This window comes from Planococcus citri, chromosome 2 (genome assembly GCF_950023065.1).
Source record: "Planococcus citri chromosome 2, ihPlaCitr1.1, whole genome shotgun sequence".
Taxonomy (NCBI): domain Eukaryota; kingdom Metazoa; phylum Arthropoda; class Insecta; order Hemiptera; family Pseudococcidae; genus Planococcus; species Planococcus citri.
In genome coordinates this window covers 7,928,805-7,950,674 of record NC_088678.1, presented here as the reverse complement: position 1 = coordinate 7,950,674, position 21,870 = coordinate 7,928,805, and the positions used below count along the sequence as shown (strand labels likewise).

The 21,870-nt window shown below is 36.2% G+C and overlaps 2 protein-coding genes across 3 annotated transcripts; both read left to right on the top strand.

The window, feature by feature from the left end:
- The first annotated feature begins 1,915 nt into the window (after window positions 1-1,915).
- Window positions 1,916-2,783, top strand: LOC135833636 (serine protease snake-like). The gene is made up of 4 exons (XM_065347405.1): window positions 1,916-1,952; window positions 2,045-2,208; window positions 2,311-2,423; window positions 2,510-2,783. The coding sequence occupies exons 1-4, from the start codon at window positions 1,916-1,918 to the stop codon at window positions 2,781-2,783; spliced, it is 588 nt and encodes a 195-aa protein (XP_065203477.1).
- Window positions 2,784-2,913: 130 nt separating this feature from the next.
- Window positions 2,914-12,655, top strand: LOC135834450 (serine protease Hayan-like). 2 transcript variants are annotated; one of them, XM_065348329.1, is made up of 8 exons: window positions 2,914-3,032; window positions 6,914-7,122; window positions 7,797-7,878; window positions 8,015-8,175; window positions 11,575-11,687; window positions 11,780-12,045; window positions 12,130-12,287; window positions 12,375-12,655. In XM_065348329.1, the coding sequence occupies exons 1-8, from the start codon at window positions 3,026-3,028 to the stop codon at window positions 12,543-12,545; spliced, it is 1,167 nt and encodes a 388-aa protein (XP_065204401.1). In that variant the 5' UTR covers window positions 2,914-3,025; the 3' UTR covers window positions 12,546-12,655. The 2 variants fall into 2 exon arrangements, with proteins under 2 accessions (XP_065204401.1, XP_065204402.1); XM_065348330.1 differs by having other exon boundaries at window positions 12,355-12,655.
- The last annotated feature ends 9,215 nt before the right edge of the window (window positions 12,656-21,870 follow it).

Below are 21,870 nucleotides of genomic sequence, written 5' to 3'. Positions count from 1 at the left end.
GTGGTTTTGAAGATCCTACTGAATATGGTTTATATGAGACCTATTCACCAGTTGAAAGATTGCCTAATATTAGGGTCATATTTTCCCTAATAAATAAGCTAAATCTGGATGTTGTCCATCTTGATGTAAAGACAGCATTCTTGTATGGAGAGTTAGATGAGCCAGTATTTATGGAAGTTCCTGAAGGTGCAATGGATAATACTCAAAGAAAGAATTATGTTTGTAGAGTGAAAAAGGCATTGTATGGGTTGAAGATAAGTCCTAAGAAGTGGTATGAAAAATTGGAGTCTGTACTCAAGGAATTAGGTTTTGAAAATAAATTGAACGAACCGTGTATTTTCTTCAAATACATTGGTAATAAATTAGTGATAATTGTGATCTATGTAGATGACTTGTTAGTGTTGAGTAATAATACCAGTAAATTGAATGAAATTGTTGAAAAGTTGTCTGCCACATTTTCATTGAGTAATTTAGGTGAGCCACAAAAATATCTAGGCATTAACATTGTGAGAGACCGAGGTAAGAAAATTATTACTCTCGATCAAATACAATATATCGATAACATTTTAGATAGATTCGAAATGAGTAATTGTAAAATTGTTAAGACACCTATGGTGGAAAAAGGTGTGATGACCAAAGAACTAAAAGCCATTGAAGAAAGTGACGAGGGAAGTGAATTGAGAAAACTCTTAGAACCAACTGAGTACCCTTATAGAAAGTTGATTGGTTCTTTAAGATATTTAACAGATGGTACTAGACCAGACATTGCATATGCTGTGCATGAATTATCGACTAAGATGTCAAATCCTACAAATTATGACTGGCAGAGAGCCAAACGTGTACTTAGATATTTGAAAGGATCAAGAGATTTGAAATTAGTATATTCTAGTTTGACAAATGAAGTCGAAATTTATACCGATGCCAGTTATAAAGATCTGAAACCCTCTAATAAAACAACTGAAGGTTTTATTATCAAAGTATTTGGAGATGTGATTTCCTGGGCTGCAAGAAAACGAAGGAGGCGCGTAACTTCGACTTGTGAAGCCGAATTTAGAGTATTAAATGAAGGCATCAGAGAAATGAAGTGCATACAAAGCACAATTAAAAGTGTGATGCGAGATTATATATATCCGGTGGTTGCATTTTGTGATAGTGAGTCTGCTATCAAATGCACTACTGTTACTAGTAAACCTAAACTCAAGCATGTAATTGAGGAAGAGGAACAATTGGTTAGAGAATGTGTCAAATATGGCGAGGTGCGAATTATGAAAATTGACACAGAAGATCAGCTTGCTGATATTTGTACTAAGCCACTTGGTCTGGCTAGATTCGTGAAATTGAGACACGAATTGTTGCATGATGAGATATAGAATTGTTGCATGATGAGATATAGAACTTTTACATGATGAGAAAGAACTATTGCATTTTTCTAATACATTTTTGTAAGTTTCAGAAATGAATGTGTTACCAAATAATGCGTGTCCAAATAATGAGTCCATGGAACATGATTTTGAAATTGAATTGTTTGCCAATGACGAGGACTTGGAAATGGACTTGAAATGATTTCTAATGTATTTTAATTATTACTTAGTTGTTATGCAAAATTGATTTATTTGTTCATGATGAGGTGCGATTTATAAATAGTCACAGTATTTTGGTCTTTCACTGTGGCGGGGCTTCTGCGTGGTGCGATTTGTCTTTTTCAAAATTTTATATTTTTATCATCTGTGAATAGGGGGAGTGTTAGATCGTGGCTGTACTATACTGTACTAGCCACGCCCTATGTATTCCCAGATGATCGACTGTATACCTACGAGTATACGTACGCGGCTGGCTGGCTAGCTATGTAAAACCAGTTGTAGTATTGTGTTGCGTGCGTATAGAAGTTGGCTATATGTACGTGTGTATAGACGCGATGTTTTTAATTCAAATAAAGGCTTTAAGCCCCGATGGTGTTTTTATTTAATAATATTACGATTCGCGAGTAAATACGATTTGAGTTATTCCAACATAAAAACCTAGCCGCATGTATCGTTTAATTTAGAATGTCAAGAATATGGAAAATATCGATATGTAACCCGATGGAGAGCGCCTTACCTGCCAGGAGAAGAAGGAGATTATGTTACCACCCTTCATGATTGCATATCTACGGTACCGCTAATTCCCCCGGATGCTGGGCCAGCTCAAACAGGAGAATATCCTCATATGGTAGGCAGATGAATTCTAAATTTATTAGCTTAACGTAGCATCTATATCGTGAAACGACACTGAAATAATTACGAACAAAATGATCGATTGTTCAAACAATAGGCTCTTATTGGATCTGGCATAGAATTCAAGAACGTCTCGTGGGATTGCGAGGGTGTTCTGATAAGCGAAAAGTACATCATGAGTGCTGCACATTGCAGCTTTACTTCAAAATCGTGAGTAGAAATTTTCACCTCAGCTTATTCTTTAACCAATGAATGTTTCATAATTTATTTTCTCGTTTTGTTCTGCTCATTTTTAGGGGTCGTCCGCGATGGGCTTTAGTGGGAAATTTTACCTCATTCTCGAGGAGAGATAACGCCAAACCAAAAGCTTATAGCATTGTTAAAGTTCATAATCACCCGAATTACAAATTTCCATCATTCGATCACGATATTTCGCTTTTCGAGTTGAACGATACTGTCGCGTGTAACGTATACCGAAGGCCAGCTTGCCTGTATACATCTAAGGCAGATTTACTCATCGGCCGGACAGCGAGCATTTCAGGCTGGGAAAAAATAAGCAGAGGTAGATAACATCGCGATACACATAATCCTTATTTCATTGTACGAGTGACAGTAAGTACATATCTTAAAATTTGATTTTCGTTTTGTTTAGGCGAACGAACCAGCGCTGGTGAGTTATTGCAAGCAACTATCTATATAGCCGATCATCAAACATGCATAACAGATCTTACGAGTAAAATAAGAAATTCTACTGGATACGATTCAAACACCATGATTTGTGCAGAAAACATGCAACATCTTAGCACGGATACATGTCAAGTAGGTACCTGTACTTGAGTCACTGAATATGCAAAAAACCATCTTTACAAGGTGCTGAATAAATGTTTGCTGTTTTTTAATTAGGGTAACTGTATCTCGGGAGGTCCAATACAAATCTATAATCGAGATGCAGATTGCACATGGGATATCATTGGAATCACGTCTCGTCGTCCTGGCATTTTTGGAAATAACGCTCACCCTGGGCAGTGGCGTGCATACCAATACTTTACCGGGCAAATGCCCGGTAAAGTTTTGGGGGGGTGGTGGTGGTAGTGGTAGTGGGCAGATATTTAATGAGTTCATAAAAAAATTGTAGGAAACAGAAGAAAAATTTATCTTGAAATAAATCGTTGAATTCACTAAACACAGCAAGTGGATAATTGCTGCATACACTCACCATAGAATAGTACCTAGGTACCTCTCTATACATATATTAAATAAGATATAACTTGAATAAGAAAAATAATGGGTAAATGTCGTATTTCATAACAATTTTGAAAAGTGATAAGACAGTCTAGGGGCGGATTTAAGGGAGTTTTTAGGGGGTATTATATCTCTCTCATCCATATTTTGAAAATTCGGAATCGCCAGAGGCCCCAAAACACCAAGTGGCCCCCGGGGCCATTTCTAAACCAAAAGAATATGATATTTGGACTTTCTCCAACGAATGTTTTTGTGAGCGTTTGCCCTCGCTTCGCTCGGGCCAGTTTCTTTAATTCTCTTTAACAATCTAAATTTTCAATTTTAGTACATACCTAGATATTAGGGTGGCAATGAAAATTTTTTTTTCGATTTTGAAATAGCTCACCCCCCAAAAATGTTCATTTGGGTACTAAACAAAAATTCTCAAAGTTTCATCCCGATAGCTTAATATTAACACGAGGCGCATGAGCCCCAAAGTTGCAAACACAGCAGTTTTCACCAGGAGCCCGTAACTCGTACTACAGGTCCACGGCGCGCCATGGTAAACGACTCATACCGCGCTGAATATCTGCAGAAGTCACATAGACAAGAAATTGAACCTTTCCCATGTTGTATTCAATTTATTGTTCCGCCTGCGTATTATTACTGTATTTACACATCTAGTCCAAAGTTTAGTAGTTAATTTTAACCAGTCAGTGAAAAGCTGATTGTAATTAACACGTAAAGTTCAAAGTTCATTGGTCATTTTTATCCAATCATAGCGATACTGCACTTGATTCTTTACATTAGAGTTTCAAATCCACTCAAGGGTTAAAAGCTTATAAATACACCTTCTGCTTGAATTTTCAATCATTTATATTTGTTGGTTTGAACAGATTCAATGTTTGAATCGTAAATTTGAAATTTGTGGTGAATGTGCGCTCGATTACATTACACTGGGCAATGGCAAACTTGTGTTTGATTTGAAAATACTTAGGCGTAATCGATAGTTTAGACCCTAAAACAAAAAACTGAGTGACTTTTTTAAACTTGAGTCGTTTTTGCAGTCAGGGGAGATGGTCGAAGTTGCAAAAATGGCCGTTTCTGCCCTGCTTCTAGAATTTATAGCAACATACGTATTGCTTTTTGAAAAAAAAAACTGAAGTCATTTTCGGATTCTACAAACTTTTTCAAGTAAACTGATTTCTCCGATTTTTGATTCTCACAGTTTCAAGCGCATACGACTAATTTTTCTTCTTAATGTTTGAAATACAAAAAATTCACCTCAAATATACCCTTTTGAAAACCATTTTCAGCTTGTAAAGTTATTTTCAAAGTCAATTCGGTGCTCTGAAATCGAAAAAAAAAAATCCACAACTCTCATCTCCAGAACGTTCACCTGCATACAATGTTGGAAATCACTCGGCTCAAAACGCACAAAATCACCCATTTACTCCTCAAATCATAGTGTTGAGGCTCCAGTCCCCTGGGGTGAGATGAAATCACTTATAAGTATGTGCTGTAAAATCATAATTATTTTATTAGTGCAAGTCAAAAAATTTGCCAAATTTTATTGAAGGCCGATTATCTACTGCACTGGAGCTTTTTTTTTTTTTTTTAATTCAAAATGATACAAACAAAAATCTTCTACATGCGCTTGAAACTTGAAAAATCAAAATTCGGAGAAATCATTTACCCGAAAAATAATTCATATAATCCAAAAGTGACCTCCTTTTTTTTCGCAAAACAATACGGATGTCGCTATGAATTTTTGAAGAAACGCAAACGGCCATTTTCGTAAAGGCCATCTTCCCTGACTGCAAAAACCACTAAAGTTTAAAAAAGTCACTCAGTTTTTTGTTTTAGGGTCTAAACTATCGATTACGCCTAAGTATTTTCAAATCAAACACAAGTTTGCCATTGCCCAGTGTAATGTAATCGAGCGCACATTCACCACAAATTTCAAATTTACGATTCAAACATTGAATCTGTTCAAACCAACAAATATAAATGATTGAAAATTCAAGCAGAAGGTGTATTTATAAGCTTTTAACCCTTGAGTGGATTTGAAACTCTAATGTAAAGAATCAAGTGCAGTATCGCTATGATTGGATAAAAATGACCAATGAACTTTGAACTTTACGTGTTAATTACAATCAGCTTTTCACTGACTGGTTAAAATTAACTACTAAACTTTGGACTAGATGTGTAAATACAGTAATAATACGCAGGCGGAACAATAAATTGAATACAACATGGGAAAGGTTCAATTTCTTGTCTATGTGACTTCTGCAGATATTCAGCGCGGTATGAGTCGTTTACCATGGCGCGCCGTGGACCTGTAGTACGAGTTACGGGCTCCTGGTGAAAACTGCTGTGTTTGCAACTTTGGGGCTCATGCGCCTCGTGTTAATATTAAGCTATCGGGATGAAACTTTGAGAATTTTTGTTTAGTACCCAAATGAACATTTTTGGGGGGTGAGCTATTTCAAAATCGAAAAAAAAATTTTCATTGCCACCCTAAGGAATATGCATATCTTTTCATTAAATCAAGATGAGGAATGTGGGAATTTCATCATCAGAAAGAAATAACTTTTTGAAAAAAAATTTCAAAATGTTATGGACTCTTCTTACTTGAGAAACTTGAAGAGGTTTTTTTCTTTAAAAAAGAGGTTATTTAGAGGAATTTTGACGCAATAATTAAAAATTTTGAAATTTCTTTAGATGGCTTTGTGGGGAGAAGGGAGATCATTATTGTTCGAGAAACTGGGGCAAGGAATTCCGACACAGAATTCGTTAATTTTTAATTTAAAAATTTGTCGTATATGTTTTTCAATTTTGTGGGCCTCCGAGACAACTGATTTTATGTTGGGCAGGAGGGAACGAAAATCTTTAAAACATGGAAAGAATTTTCGAAATTGAAAACCAACAAGTGTAAGGGATATGAAGGGGGAAAATCACAGTTTTAAACTAAACATTATGTTTATGTACCTACAATGTAGGTACAACTCTCCTCCATATTTTACAATAAAACTCTCGATCAAAAATCGATCATGTTGGAAAATCGATTGATCAAACTTTAAAAATTGATTAATTTGCTATTTTCGATTCTACATGATCGAACATTTTGGAAATGAAAAATCTGTTTTGCCCTCAAAAAATGACTTTTCGATCACAATCAAAATCGATCATAATCAAAAGTCGATAAATCGAACAAAAGTCGATTTGTTTGTAACTTTCGATTCAATGTAATCGATCACACACGAAATAGAAAATAAATAGCCTCAAAAACCAACTTCCCGATCAAAAATCGATTGATCGAATTGCAAGAAATTGATTCATCATTAACGATTTTCAATCTCATAAATGATCGATCGCGTTTCAAGTAAAGAATTAAGTATTTGTTACAGCACTTACACCCTCTATTTGATTTTGTGTAATTTATAAAGAAGTTATTTGATACTTTCCTCTTATAACAGAAACACTTCCGCGTTTTCGCGACGATTGTCGAAGAGATGGATTGGTATGCGTACCTCATTCTGACTGTTTCAATACAAAAGAGCTTATTAAAAATAGAACAGCGATACCATGCGGTTTTCGAGACGAAATTTTGCAAAAAGATGTAAAAATATGCTGTAATCCGTCGTATACTCCTAATGGTCCGACCAATTCATCTACAACGTCTCAGGTAATGTAGAAAAGAAATCGTAGTACGAGTATTACTCCAAGTTGTTTATGCATATTTCATAAACGAAATCAATAATTGACGTATGTACGAGTATTAACCCGTTGAGACCCGAGAAAAATCTGATGGATGAAAATTGAAAATTTTCATGGGAAAGGATGTAACTTCGCCAAGCAGATTTTTTTTCAAAATCAGGTTTACTCAGGAAATACTCAAAATTGATATTTTTTCAATCCCAAGGTTTCCAAAAATAAGAAATTTTCGATGCAGCGATACGAAAATTTTCCGAAAAGTTTCCCTTTGTAATACCAACATGAAAATCATAAAATTTTGAATAGTAATTATAGGTACCTCTACCTACATCAACAATTTTTGAAGCCAAAATCCAAAAATTTCAGATTAATAAAAAATGATTTTCTGCGCGAGTTTTGTCAATTACAAATGCGAGAGTGACGTAATTTCCAAATCAAAAAAGTTTTTGGTCAAAAATAAAGAGATTAACGGAGGGATTTTTATTTTCAAAAAACTATTATTTTGGATTCGGTGATGTGCTCAACATTGAAGAAATCTTACAAAAAAATTAAAATATTGGGAAGAAGATAGAATACGATTTTATTTTTTAAGCTTCGTGAATAATGCAACATTATTTTTTTGTGTTACTTTTATGGTACGAGTAGAAAATTTCCGAACTATCTACCACATCAGCAACTCCGAAACACACGCCAAATCCCAAGAATTCCACAGCTGTAGCTTTACAAAGTAAGCAACTCACACTCGATACCTTCATTTTCAAATCCAACGAGAAAAATTCGATCACTATTCGAAGACTTTCCTTTCACCAGCTAATCTGCAGCGATTGTTTTTACAAACCTAGCCACATGTTTTATTAATTTAGAATGTCAAGAATATGCAAAATATCAATATGAAACCGAATGGATAGAATCTCAGCTGCCTGGAGAAGAAGGACATAATGTTACCATTCGTGATTGCCCATCTACGTCTTTACTACTGCCCGTAGGTATTGAGCCACCTCGAGCAAAAGAATATCCTCATATGGTAGGCAGATGATGAATTCGCAATGTATTAGCTTAACGTATCATCTACTCTCTAAATCTGAAACAGTGGAATTTCACTGTTTAGAAGGCAAAATGTTGGGAATGGATAAACAGTGAAAGTACATTTCAACTTCCCAGAAGCAGTAGTTTTTGACTGGATTTTCAATAAATAATTTACTGCTTATCAGTCAAATGTGAATTATTTACTGAATTAATCAGTGAATTTTGGCAAAAACAGTGTTTGTGCACAAACCTTCAAAGTTTTCTTTTGTCAGTTTTACCCCATCACTATGATAAAAATTTGTGAAAAAAATCGTGTTGAAAGGCTCATGCTCCCCTACACATTCCGCTTGGCAATAGAATCTTCCCCCCTCTACTCATGGATACAGAATTTTTCTCGCAAAAAACTAGTTTTTTTGGCTACGCTGTCCAACGGGCGAAGGGATGACCAATGGCGCAAATCGCAACCCTCTAGCCTATTTTTAAAGGCAGCCAAGGGGTGTCAAAATTTTCAGTGAACCTAAAATATAATCCATTTCAGCAGTGAATTACTTGATAACCGTGATACTTACCAAAATGGAACTTTTCCTCATAGTTAGGGGGTTTGAAAGGCTTTGTGGTTCCAACTCTCAAAAATTCTGAAAAAAATATACTTATTATGGACAACTTTTCATGATGAACAACATATTAAAAAATTGGGATGGCGCTATATGTCGCAAAGTCAATTTAACCCTTAAAGGCCCAAGCACATCCTGAGATGTTATGAAAAAATGCTTTCAATTTCCTGAATAAGATCATCACACGTATCACTTTTACTCACAGTTCACCCCCCAGCCTCTTGAAGCCACCTCCATAATGATAGACTTATTTATTTGATTATCATCAAAAATCAAGGAAGTAAAAAACCCAATTGGATCAATCTTGGAACTGAATGATATAGTTTCATCAAATGTAATGAATGAGTGAAAGCATAATTCCAAACAACACCTCACCCCTTTTGGGGGGTGGCCAAACATTGATAAAAGTTGGTATAAAATACAGGGACCCATGCTCCATTTTTGGATGAATATATTGAGGGTTGAGCTTTCACAAAATGAAATCAAGAAAGGTGAGTGCAGGGTGGACCAGAGCGTTTTTTTTACAAATTTGATAAACTTGTTTCGGGAAAAACCCGAAAAAACAGAGCATGAATACGCAGAGTACATTATATGGAAATATTCTCTAGTAGGCTGGAAATGACAGAAACAACAATTGAAAGGAACACAAATGCTCTTAACAGGACATAAGTTCAGAATTCAGTTGTCTTATTTTGACCTCTTTCTGACGTATTTCATGAAAAAGTTGATAAAAATTACACTCACAACAAAACAATAAAAATTCGTTCATTTTTTGAATCATTTCGAATTTTAATTTTTTTGTGATAAGTTCATTTCATCGAGTGAAAGGGGGTTTTCAACTTTTTCAATAGGTACGTAAAAATAGGGGTCAAATTGGTCAACTTCACCAATCTAAACTTTCTTTCATGTTTTATTTTTCACAAACTTTCAATTTTTTTAACCCTCAAAGGCCCAAGCACATCCTGAGAAGTTAGGAAAAAATGTTTTCAATTTCCAGAATAAGATCACCACACGCATCACTTTTACTCACAGTTCACCCCCCCCCCGTCCCTTGAAGCCACCTTGATAATGATAGACTTATTTATTTGATCATCGTCAAAAATTGAGCAAGCAAAAAACCCAATTGGGTCAATCTTGGAACTGAATGATATAGTTTCATCAGATGTAATGAATGAGTGAAAGCATAATTCCAAACAACACCTCACCCCTTTTTGGGGGTGGCCAAACATTGATAAAAGTTGGTATAAAATACAGGGACCCATGCTCCATTTTTGGATGAATATATTGAGGGTTGAGCTTTCACAAAATGAAATCAAGAAAGGTGAGTGCAGGGTGGACCAGAGCGTTTTTTTACAAATTTGATAAACTTGTTTCGGGAAAAACCCGAAAAAACAGAGCATGAATACGCAGAGTACATTATATGGAAATATTCTCTAGTAGGCTGGAAATGACAGAAACAACAATTGAAAGGAACACAAATGCTCTTAACAGGACATAAGTTCAGAAAATCTACAATCCACCCATCAAATCTGTTCATCACACCGTGGATATTCTTTCTTGATATTTGTCATCAAATAGTTACAGCTTGCAAAGGTTAGCAGTATGATTGTTTTTCTGCAGAAATATCGAAATAGGTTTATCTACTACTTTGAAAAGCTTTACACAGTCAAATTGCAGCACTCTCTGGCATTTCATAATGTTCAAGCATTCATGAAGAGGTCACTATCTCTCCTTGATCCTGAATAATGCAGTTCTACATCGTGAAAATTGCATGAGCAGAAGTCGTCGTTTACAATCATGATGTTTCATGATGTACGTGCAACTACACTATCTATGATTGAGGAGGGATAGTGACCTCTTCGTGTATGCTTGAACATTATGAAATGCCAGAGAGTGCTGCAATTTGACTGTGCAAAGCTTTTCAAAGTACATAGTAGATAAACCTATTTCAATATTTCTGCAGAAAAACGATCGTACTGCTAACGTTTGCAAGATGTGACTATTTGATGACAAATATCTAGAAAGAATATTGACTTTAGCAGAAATTTCTCAAAACTTTCATTGTAAACAACTTTTGATTTATTGTGAGGAGTTCATTTCATTGAGTGAAAGGGGGTTTTCAACTTTTTCAACAGAAACGTTAAAAATGGAGGTCAAATGGGTTAATTTCACCAATCAAAACTTTTTTTCGTGTTTTAAATCAAAAAATCGCATTTTTTCGCATTCAATTTTTTAAAATTGACTTTGTGACATAGTGCCATCCCAATTTTTTAATATGTTGTTCAGCATGGAAAGTTGTCCGTAATATATTTTTTTCAGATTTTTTGAGAGTCGGAACGATATGAAAACTACGTGTTGAAACGTTTCGAGCTAATTTTTTGCACGAAAAAAAGTGGCAACGCCGATTCTTATAAAGCCCTTTAAAGCCCCTAACTATGGGGAAAAGTTCCATTTTGGTAGGTTATCACGGTTATCGAGTAATCCACTGCTGAAATGGATGATATTTTAGGTTCACTGAAAACTTTGAGACTCCATGGCTGCCTTTAAAAATAAGCTAGAGGGTTGCGATTTGCGCCATAGGTCATCCCTTCGGAAGGTTTTTCCACAGGAAAAATTTTAAAAAAATCGCCGAACCCCCCTACCACTTCTTGGTCGAATTGACGTGGAATGACCCCTATCTTTGATCTTACCTGGGAATACCCTTTGACTGTTTCAGATTTATCGAGTATCGTGAAACGACACTGAGATAAGTACGAACAAAGTAATCGATTCCTCAAACATAGGCTCTCATTGGATATGGAAAAGAATTCAAGAACGTCTCGTGGAATTGCGAGGGCACCTTAATAAGCGAAAAGTATATCATGAGTGCTGCGCATTGCAGTGCAACTTCAGTATTGTGAGTAGAAATCCTCACTTCAGTTTGTTCCTCAAAAAAAAAAAAAAAAATGATAATTATTTTCTGGTTTTGTTTGTTCTGCTCATTTTCAGAGGCCAGCCACGATGGGCTCTATTGGGAGATTTCATCTTACCCATGTGGAATGACGACGCAAAGCCAAAAGCTTATAGCATTGTTAAAGTCCATAATCACCCGAATTTCAAATTCCCATCATTCAATTACGATATTTCGCTTTTCGAGTTGAACGACACTGTCGCATTTAACCCATTCGTGAGGCCAGCTTGCCTGTATACATCACAAGCAGATTTACTCATCAACCGGATAGTGTACGTTACTGGCTGGGAGAAAAAAAACAGAGGTAGATGACATTGCGATACACCCAATACATAACTACTCATTCCACTGTAACAGTATCTTAAAATTTGATTTTCATTTTGTTTAGGCGAAGAAACCACCGGGGGGTTACTGAAGTCAGCCGTTGCTATAGCCGACCATCAAAAATGCAGAACAGCATTCAAAGTGGGCAATTCTACTGGCTACGATTCAAACACCATGATTTGTGCAGACATCGTAGAAAATCTTGGCAGAAATACATGTGAAGTATGTACTTACATATACTTGAGTCATTGAATATGCAAAAAACAGTCTTAATAAGGTGCTGAATAAGTGTTTGCTGATTTTAATTAGGGTATCTCAGGAGGTCCAATACAAATCCATAAGCCAGATGAAGCTTGTACATGGGATATCATAGGAATCGCATCTCGTGGTCCTGGTATTTGTGGAAATGAGGCTGACTCCGGGGTTTATACCAAAGTTACATATTACCTGGACTGGATCCAGAGTATCGTTTGGCCTTAGCAAATTGCCAATGTGGTGATGATTTTACGGATGTGGAAACACAAAGGTGACATTAATTACATACATCGAAATGCATTGTATTTGAGAAAAATAAATTACCCACATATGTATTTTTCTTGATGTCAATCTGGACCAAATTCGCCTGAAATACAGAAGAAGAAAAAAAAAAACAATTAGAAACGAACCTTACAATTAACCATCGTCTACTTAATACTAAATAAATCTAATGGAACATCGATTCTGAAAAATCTAATCATCTTTCTGATGAAAAGAAAGATAGGGCAAAATGTAAGAGTGAATTGCAACGACGATACTACAGAGCCAAGTCTACGGTACATCGAAAATTCCCGATACACTCGATATTTTTGAAGGTTAATTCGATTCAATTCTAAATTCTTTTTTCGATACTTGATAGCACTGACATTCTTCATAAATAAAATACGCAATACCTATATTCGTTATGTTAACCATTACATCGTTTAACCCTTCAAAGCTCCCAGAGTATTTCAGCGAATAGATTTAAAAATTTTGGATTGCTTCAATTTTCACAAAACGACCATGCTGGTTTCCAAAACGAAATTGTAAGGTGGAGAAAAACACGAGAGCAAAGATTGGCAATTTGATATAAGATTCGACGATGCAATAACAGAATGAAATTTTTGAGTTTCAGAAAAAATTGGCAAGAGACTAAAATTTTTGAAAATGTTTGACAATCGACAGAATTTTACAACTTCTTGGTAAAAAAAAACAAGTCTTTGGAAATTTGGGGAACCAGCAACACTTGGGACATTTTTAGCACAAGCCAATACCTTTTGACAATTTCTTACAAGAAAATTAGAATTTAAACCAATTTTTGGAGAACAGTGAGACTTTTTGGTTTTTTTTTTTTTGTTACAAAAAAGCAACAATTTTTTGAAATTATTGGCGAAAAACGAGACCTTATTTCAGCAATCTTGACGAATAATGTATTTTTTGGCAGAAAGCGAGACTGACAATTTGAATTCGATATGTATATGTAAATAAATGTACAAAATTGCCGATAAATTCACGAACACGGATAAACCCAATAACGTATTACAATCAGACACTAATAAAATGGCAAGATTTACAAACATTGTCTGGTGGGGGTTATCTATATTATGCATATTATACTCTTCCTGAAGAATTTCATTTTTCAATTTACTCTACTATCAGAGAAAAGACCTATAAAAATCGTCTTGATTTTTTAAAAAATGAAGCCGGTGAGTTGAATTATTGAAAAATTTTCAGTTATAGCCCTTGATGTATGGAATACTATGGAATTATAAGAAAATGGCGAGGGAGGTTTTTGTATTTTTCGAGAAAATTTTTTTTTAAACATGTCAGTTTTCAGCTCGTAAAACAACTATAGCGAGAAAATAACTTAAAAAGGTAGGGGACGAAAAATAAAAAATTGGCGCATAAATTTTGCTTCGTGAATGTGTTTAAATAGACCCTTCGAACTACCAGAAAAAAACCAACCCTCTTGTTATATCCTCATATGCCTAACCTGCCTGTGTGTACTATTATGTATTACTCCCTATGGTAACACTGCGTTGTCCTACTCGGAGCTGCACCCTAGACGCAGCTACGAGTGTGTGGATCGGCGTAGTTCTGTTTCTTTCGGCCGGAGAGATGGACTATCGTGTTAAATAGGTCGCTTCATTGCGCTGATAGTTATATTCTCAGACCAACCATCGTTGTAATCTGTGAATCGTGTTAATTATGGTGATAATCTTGTTTGAATTATGTTAATCTGTTCTTATTTTGTGTTAATTGTCTAATGGGACACTGTTTAATCAGATTAAATGCCTTTTGTGTATGCAAATGTGTCGATTTAATCCACAACTTGTGGTCTATTCTTATAACGCCGTCCTGCTGAGCTAGCCAGGTAAGTTATTCTCCTCGGAGTATTTCTTAGTTCTCCCCTTTGAAGTAGTAATTATTTATTACAGTAACAGGCATAAAGTAAGAATATTCTCACATTGGCGCCCAATAATCTTCGAAAAAGACAGATTGGTGACTTACACTCGTCATCTGCCTTTAAATTTCTATTCCTAGTTGAAATTTCACACCATTGTGTGTGAAATTGCAACAAAGAGCGGAAATTTCCCACTGAAAAAACCATTTGTGTTTGTCCCCTCGTAAGGACAATAAATCTAGGATAATTTATTTTTAGTCAGTGTGAAAGGCAGGGCTGGTGACCAAAACGATCGTTTTGTTCCGTTCCGTTCATGAACAAATCACTTCGCATTTTTATTGTCCTGTTCCGTTTTGCTCATCATTTTTTTTTTGTTCCGTTCTGTTCTGTTCTGTTCTGTTCCGTTCCGTTCCGTTCCGTTCCGTTCCGTTCCATTTGTTCTGTTCTGTTCCGTTCCGTTCCGTTCCGTTTGTTCTGTTCTGTTCTGTTCCGTTCCGTTTTAACAAAGGGGGGGGGGATTCTACCTGGCAGAAAATTTTTTGAATTATTGAACTAGACAAAGCTAGATCAAAATCATCGAATGAACAAAAAATTAACATGCAAAATTTGACACCATCCAAAATTCTGAAAATTTCAAAAACTGAAGTGCATTTTGTTTCTCATTTTTAGATGAATTCAATTTTTTTAAACCCAAATTTGGTCCCAAAATGAGAAAAAATCAAAATTTTACAAAATTCTGAAAATTTAATTTATCTAGAAAACCAGAATTTGGAATGTGCTACTTATAGGTAATCTTGCCCCCCGAATCAATTGAAAATGATTTTCAGCCATTTTGAGCAATTCTGCATTTTCTGCAACCTTCCAGCAGATTATTGACCTTTTGAGAATCAAAATTTCCACTAAATTTTACCAAATGAAGATGGAAGCTGAAATTTGTTCTGTTCTGTTCTGTTCCGTTCCATTTTTTTTTTCTGTTTTGTTCTGTTCTGTTCTGTTCTGTTCAAGAACACTTCGTTATCTTATTTGTTCTGTTCTGGTTTTGTTCATTTTGTTCTGTTCCGTTCCGTTCTGTTCTGTTCTGAATACGATTTTTTCCTGATTTGTTTATTGTTCCGTTCATTCGTTCCGTTCTGTTCCGTTCCACCAGCCCTGAATCAAGTACATATTTTAAAAAGGGAGACATTTGTGTTAGTTGCATACACTGACAACTCACATCCCTGGTAAATTCAACGTTTCAAAAATGTATAGGTTGGCAGCGGCTCTGCATTACCTGGATCTTGCCTCACGCACAACGTTCCGTCATTCTATTTTCACAATAAAGCTGGTTCCCCGTCCCTACACTAGCGCCATCTAGAATGCTAGAGCCTTTTTTGTTTGTCGTCCAGTTTCAGAATTTAGCTCCTTGGACTTGGATGTTGGTGATATAGACAGTAAAGGGAAGACTTCGCACTAACCAGGGATCGCGGAGGGAGGGGGTCAGTGCCTCCGCCTCCAGCTCCGGCTCTTGAATTTGTAAAAAATTTACCTCCAGCTCCGGCTCCAGCTCCAAGGATTTTTTGTAAGTGCCTCCGGCTCCGGCTCCACCCTCCATATTTTTTCAATCCCTCCGGGAGGCCCTCCGGAGGCCCTCCAGGAGGTAGCTGTTTGAAGGGGGCCTCCTTACAATAAAAATGAATTTTTCAAACCTTGATAAGTGCCTAAATGGGCCCTCCTCACAATAAAAATGAGTTTTGTAAACTTGAATAAGTATCAAAATAATTATGTCATAAATGTCACACTTTATCATTAAAAAATATTGAAATTTATAGAATTTATCAGTAAATAAATACAAAAAAATACTGAATTCAATCAGAGCTCGGAGGGTACCTTTTCAAGTACCTCCGGCTCCAGCTCCGGCTCCGGGGTTTTTTTGTAAGTGCCTCCGCCTCCACCTCCGGCTCCAGCAGAAAAATTTCAAGTACCTCTTGCTCCGGCTCCTGCTCCCGGAGCAAGGCAAAAAAAGGGTACCCTCCGGGGGCCTCCGGGCCTCCACCTCCGCTCCGCTCCGCGATCCCTGGCACTAACGTTATAAAAATGTACATTTTCCGTACGCAAGGTTTTTGTAATCGCCAAGTTGCATGCGCGAGCGCCCTCTATAATTCACAGCGCGAGAAATGTACGAACTACGTAGATTCAAGAGCATCGCTATAGAATCGCGAAGTTACATGCGCGGCGCCCTCTACAAATTCTTCAAAACCTGGCGTCCGAAACGCGACTGGTTTTGATTTAGTCCCGCTTTGAGTGCGTAGTCTTCCCTTTACTGTCTATAGTTGGTGATAACGAAAAGGCACACAATTTTGAATTTTTGATAATAATCCTGGAAAGTGATGTCCCGTAGTTTTTTATGAATTATTAGTGGTTCTAATTGATATTAGAACCAAATATAACGAAATTGTATGAAACCGAACAGCTGCAGCTAATCAAACTCAGGTGGTTTATTATTCAACCACTGTGCAATAAGGAAGCGAACTTTCACATAAAAGTCTGTAATACATTGAGGTAATTTTATAACTGTTTCGAGCAGGGATGGAAGAGCCTTGATTTCAGGGCTCCCGCTCTTGGCTCTGGCTCAGCTCCCGGCAAGTTTTAGCTCTGGCTCGCTCTGGGCTCTTGGCTCTTTTTCTTTACAGGTGCTCTTTGGCTCCTTGCTCGCTCCTCAATTCTTTCTGACTCAGTTCTTTGACTCTCAGCTCCCTCTTCCAATTTCTTGGCTCCCACTCCAGCTCCAGCTCTGGCTCTTGGCTCTTTAAATTAGAATTTAAAATTCGTGAAAAACGATGAAAAAGATGAAATTTTATTTCTTAATGAGAAAACAAACGTAGAAATTCTTCATTTTCTTCACAAATTCAAGTTGAAAGTTGAATTTTTGATAAAATTGTGCGCATTTTTTCACTATTTTTTCTACTTTTAAGGAGCCAAAGAGCCTGAAAAATTTTGTGGGCTCCCACTCGGCTCTGGCTCTTTCTAAGTTGAAGACTCCTTATGATGATGGCTCTCTAGAGTAAAATAAGGAGCTCTTTTGCAAGAGAGCTCTTAATGTTTTTCTGCAATTTCATTTATTTGGCTCTTGGCTCTGGCTCTAGCTTCTCAAAAAATCCGGCTCTTTCAGACTCTGGCTCCGGCTCGCTCCCGGCTCTTCCATCCCTGGTTTCGAGTTTTTTCGCTAAACTTAGCATCCTTGTGTTGAATTGTTGATGTTGAGTTGAGTGAACTTGAGACTGTATCAGGTAGACAGAACTTATCACTTATCAGAGAGGGAGTTGGGAGAAGAATTTCAGACACGAAAGTGCATTGATAGATTCAGTGGAAGATGTTTCTTGAGGTCTTGATAAACCCCCGTGACTGAATTTTCATATCACTAGTTTATCCCTAACCCTTCCAAAAAGTGGTGAAATTGGCATTTCTGTTGAATATTTCTCTCTATGGCAGTTTTAGTTTAAACCAAATTTTCAAAAATTCATAGGTGGTTGAGCAGGGTGAATTGGTCCACGAGAGCTTTCTCTTCAGCAAACTTCTAAGAGAGCCGTTCCATATCCGAAATTTTGAAAAAGTTCAATGTTGTAGCATGTTTAAATATTACGAATACATTCGATACTACTCACGTTAATAATGTGACAGTAGACCTACTAACTGAAATTATTTTTTCAGATTGGTTCATTTCATTCTACCTGGAATCAAGACGAATCGAAAACTCAAAATGACCGAAATAGTATCCAACGTACACGATCTGATGTATCCTAGTCCAGCTACTCTGAAAGAAATCTCATGCCAGGCCTTTGTTACCGGATTATGGCGCTGGGGAGTCGAAAATCGTGCGACAGATGGCGTATATGGATTCCTTACTTGGAAACTGGTCATGCTGAAAAATACGCCTCTCTGATTGGCTGTAGGAAGGAACGCGCTATGCTGTTATCAGTTATCAGTTATGTACGCGATTACCAATAATTAATAAATTACCTATAATAATAATACAATTGATTTAAATTTGCAAGACTTTTATCGTACATATATATATTGGCACATTTGAAAGAGTTTTCATATCTATCAATTTAATTGAACAAAAACCATTTGCAGGGGATTTGCTTTAGCTAAATGTATTTAGTGAATCAACACAAATGTAATGCAATAATGCGAGATTCACATCCTAACCTAATGTGTAATGTACTTGTAAAATATGGTCACTACTCCAAACTTTACACTAATTCATACTCAATTTATCAAATATCAATACTTATCCGCCTTATCACACGCATTTGCTCACTGCATTATGTACATTACACTATACTTGAATAAGGCCAAAGATGCGTTTATTTCACCAGGAAACAAATACTAATTCGACATCACAACTTCCTCGCGAAAGTTGATAAGTAATATGTCAATATGTAGAAATAAACGAGGGTTGTCCATGTCCAAGAATTTTTCTATATCGACTCGGTTATTTAAAATCCTCTATTCTTTAATGTTAATATTTCAAGTAACACATTTTGACATTTTTCATCGATTTTTGGAATCAGGAAAAAAACATGAATAATTACTAATTATTATTATTATATTATTATTATTTGCATTAATTGCGTTTCACTTCACACTTCACAAACGCGATGCTAAGTCCTTAGAAAACGCCCACTGGCATTTTGGCCAATCATAAGGCAGTATTTTTTAGCATGACCAGTTTCCAAGTAAGGAATCCATATACGCCGACAGATGAGTTTATATCCGGCCTTGATATCCATAAAAGTGTACCCCTCAAAATGCCTTTTTCAATCAAACGCATGATCGAAGTATGCAGCAAGACATTTATCACCTCTATAAAAGAATGGTCGGCTTACCATCGCCAAAAAGAGATTTTTGAGCACGAAGATGAAACTGGCATTGTTCTCAATTTTTATGATTTTATATGTGATCGAGACGACACTGTTCATTATGCTCAAACAGCTAGAAAAATGATGAAGTGTGATCGACTGAGTAATGATGAAAAATTCAAAATTGCCTGCTTGTATTGTTTCGAAGATGATGCTAGACGCATTTGGCCATCGGTGTCAGAGGGACTACACTTGAATGAAATTGAATTCATAGAAAGGCCCGAATTGTTTTATTGGATTTGTATGCTGAGTAATGAACGGGATTGTATACCTAAACCTGACGATGAAATCGATGTTTTTATGTTAGAACTGTGTGCATCTAAACATTGGTCATCTGTAGAATATTTTTGGAACCGAATCCGTCCAGAATATCGATTGTCGGCAACCATTGACCTATCTTATCGCGAACATGGATCGTTCGTCAGGTTTATTTTGCCAAAATTAAGTGGCGAATTGCTCGGCAGGCTTGTGCTTCAAAGTGGCAATAAACTGATCTATGACCTGGTGACCAGTAGCCATGGTGAATTTTATGCTCTTCCAACGTGGATGTATATTAGAAACAACATGAACGAAAGCAATTTCACAAAGCTGATTGAGTCATTAATGTATGCCGAGACTAATCATCATATCGCTGAGGATACCCTCAACGAAAATTTTGCCGAACTCGGATATCTGTCAAGCACTAACGATCAAACGTATTTATGCTGCGAAATATGGAGAAGTTCTCCAGATGAATGGAAGCAGTCAACGGTGAGAAATATTTTAACTCAAGGTCACCTGTTTGTAAGAGATGCCATCACACGTACAGAATATAGGGAGATCAGGTTTCTGTTAACTTTGTTGTCGGATGCTTTGTTCGAACACCGAAATGATTTTTGGAAACAGAATTGGCGTAATTTGATCGTCGACACTCGTGGAAAAGATTTGCACCGAATAATGAAATTGTGCTTCAAAGACGAAAACGATATTGCTAAGTTTAAAGAAACCAACATGTTTGATTACGAAAGTATCAGAGCGCGTTGCATTAGAGCATTGCAACTCGGATATTTTGAACAGTTCGATGATATTTTGATCTTCTGCTGTCGTGATGCTGAAAAAAGAATGGGTTTAAAACAGCGCTTATTACGGTCGTGTATTTCCGATGAATCTTTCGTCTTGAAAATTAGAGATTTCTCCAAATTCGAACTGATGAATGAGTTCATCGACGATACTTTTGACGATGCTGAATATGCTTCCGATTTTAAAAATTGTGTTATATCTTTTTGTGCGATTGAAGACGTTCTATATCAATGCATTCATTTGGGCTGCGAATATTCTTCCGATCATTTCATACGCTTCATAGATACATTTGTATCAAACGAGAAAGTTACAAATTCCTTAAAACAGCGCGTTTTGGAGTATGTGAGGGATAGCCTGCTCAAAGTTCGTATCGATAATATCTCGGCTGATGATTTACAAAAAAGTTTAGTCTGGTGCTTGGGCAATGAAGAAGAAGTTACTAAATTCAAAAAATCGGTAATACCGATGAGTGATCTCTTCGCTAACGTCTATAACCGGTGGCGATTCATTCCACTGGATGTAAAAATTAATGATAGGGTTGTCGGTGGGTTTTTGAAATGGTATTTCAGAAATCCCGAAGAAATCAACGAGTTCAATAGGGTGTTTGCCGGTCGGTTTTCAGTGTGAGATAATTAAACGATGTAAAGATGGATATTAATTCGTATAATACGATCATTTCATGTGTTATTATTTTTTAAGATTTTTTATTCAGTGTCAAAAGTTTTTCGAGCTTAAAAATGTCATGCGTTGAGTTATTCGATATTTTGTTTTTTGCGAAATTATTATTATGTATTCCTAAGAACTTACTATAATTGTGGTACTTCTTCAAAATAAATTTTAAAATTATCAGTTCGTTCGTAAATTATGGATAATATTAATTATTTATACTTACATTACAAAAATGATGTTCGTGTCCCTACTATCCCTCGTCTCAGAAAAACTCCCTGTTTTTCAAAATGATGATCGTTGAGCTTTAGTTGACCATTACATCAGAGAATGTTATACAAAACGAGAGCCATGAGTTATTAATAGGACTCCTTCAACAATCGATTCATCTTCACCTTCTTTTGAATTTTAATTGCAACAAATTTTCTTCTTTAGCTGTGTTGTATCTTACGAGTATTTTACAAGATTGGATTTTTTTACCTTCTACCCACCCACCCCCTTCCTCCCTTAATGTTGTCACTTCGGGCTGGAAAGCCCACGTTGTATCATATTTTTTTCCTCTATCTGAAATGAGTTTTGCTGGGAGACCCATCTAGTTGAAAAATATTTTAAAATTCAATTTACCTGAAATTTTCCTCTTAATGATTTTTCTTCCTCAAATAAAAACTTCTTTGTCCTCAAAGTCAAAGCTATACTTACTTCCTAGTGTAGAGCCCTCAAAAACACGGAAAATCAAGAAAAATGAAATGAGCAAAGTCAT

Excerpts from the sequence above, each read along its gene's own strand:
- LOC135833636 (XM_065347405.1), top strand. The coding sequence starts at position 1,916 with ATGTTTTTAATTCAAATAAAGGCTTTAAGCCCCGATG. Across the intron at positions 1,953-2,044 it reads AAAGGCTTTAAGCCCCGATG|AATGTCAAGAATATGGAAAA; the intron begins GTGTTTTTATTT and ends CGTTTAATTTAG. Across the intron at positions 2,424-2,509 it reads TGCAGCTTTACTTCAAAATC|GGGTCGTCCGCGATGGGCTT; the intron begins GTGAGTAGAAAT and ends GCTCATTTTTAG.
- LOC135834450 (XM_065348329.1), top strand. Across the intron at positions 8,176-11,574 it reads CAAAAGAATATCCTCATATG|GCTCTCATTGGATATGGAAA; the intron begins GTAGGCAGATGA and ends CCTCAAACATAG. Across the intron at positions 11,688-11,779 it reads TGCAGTGCAACTTCAGTATT|AGGCCAGCCACGATGGGCTC; the intron begins GTGAGTAGAAAT and ends GCTCATTTTCAG.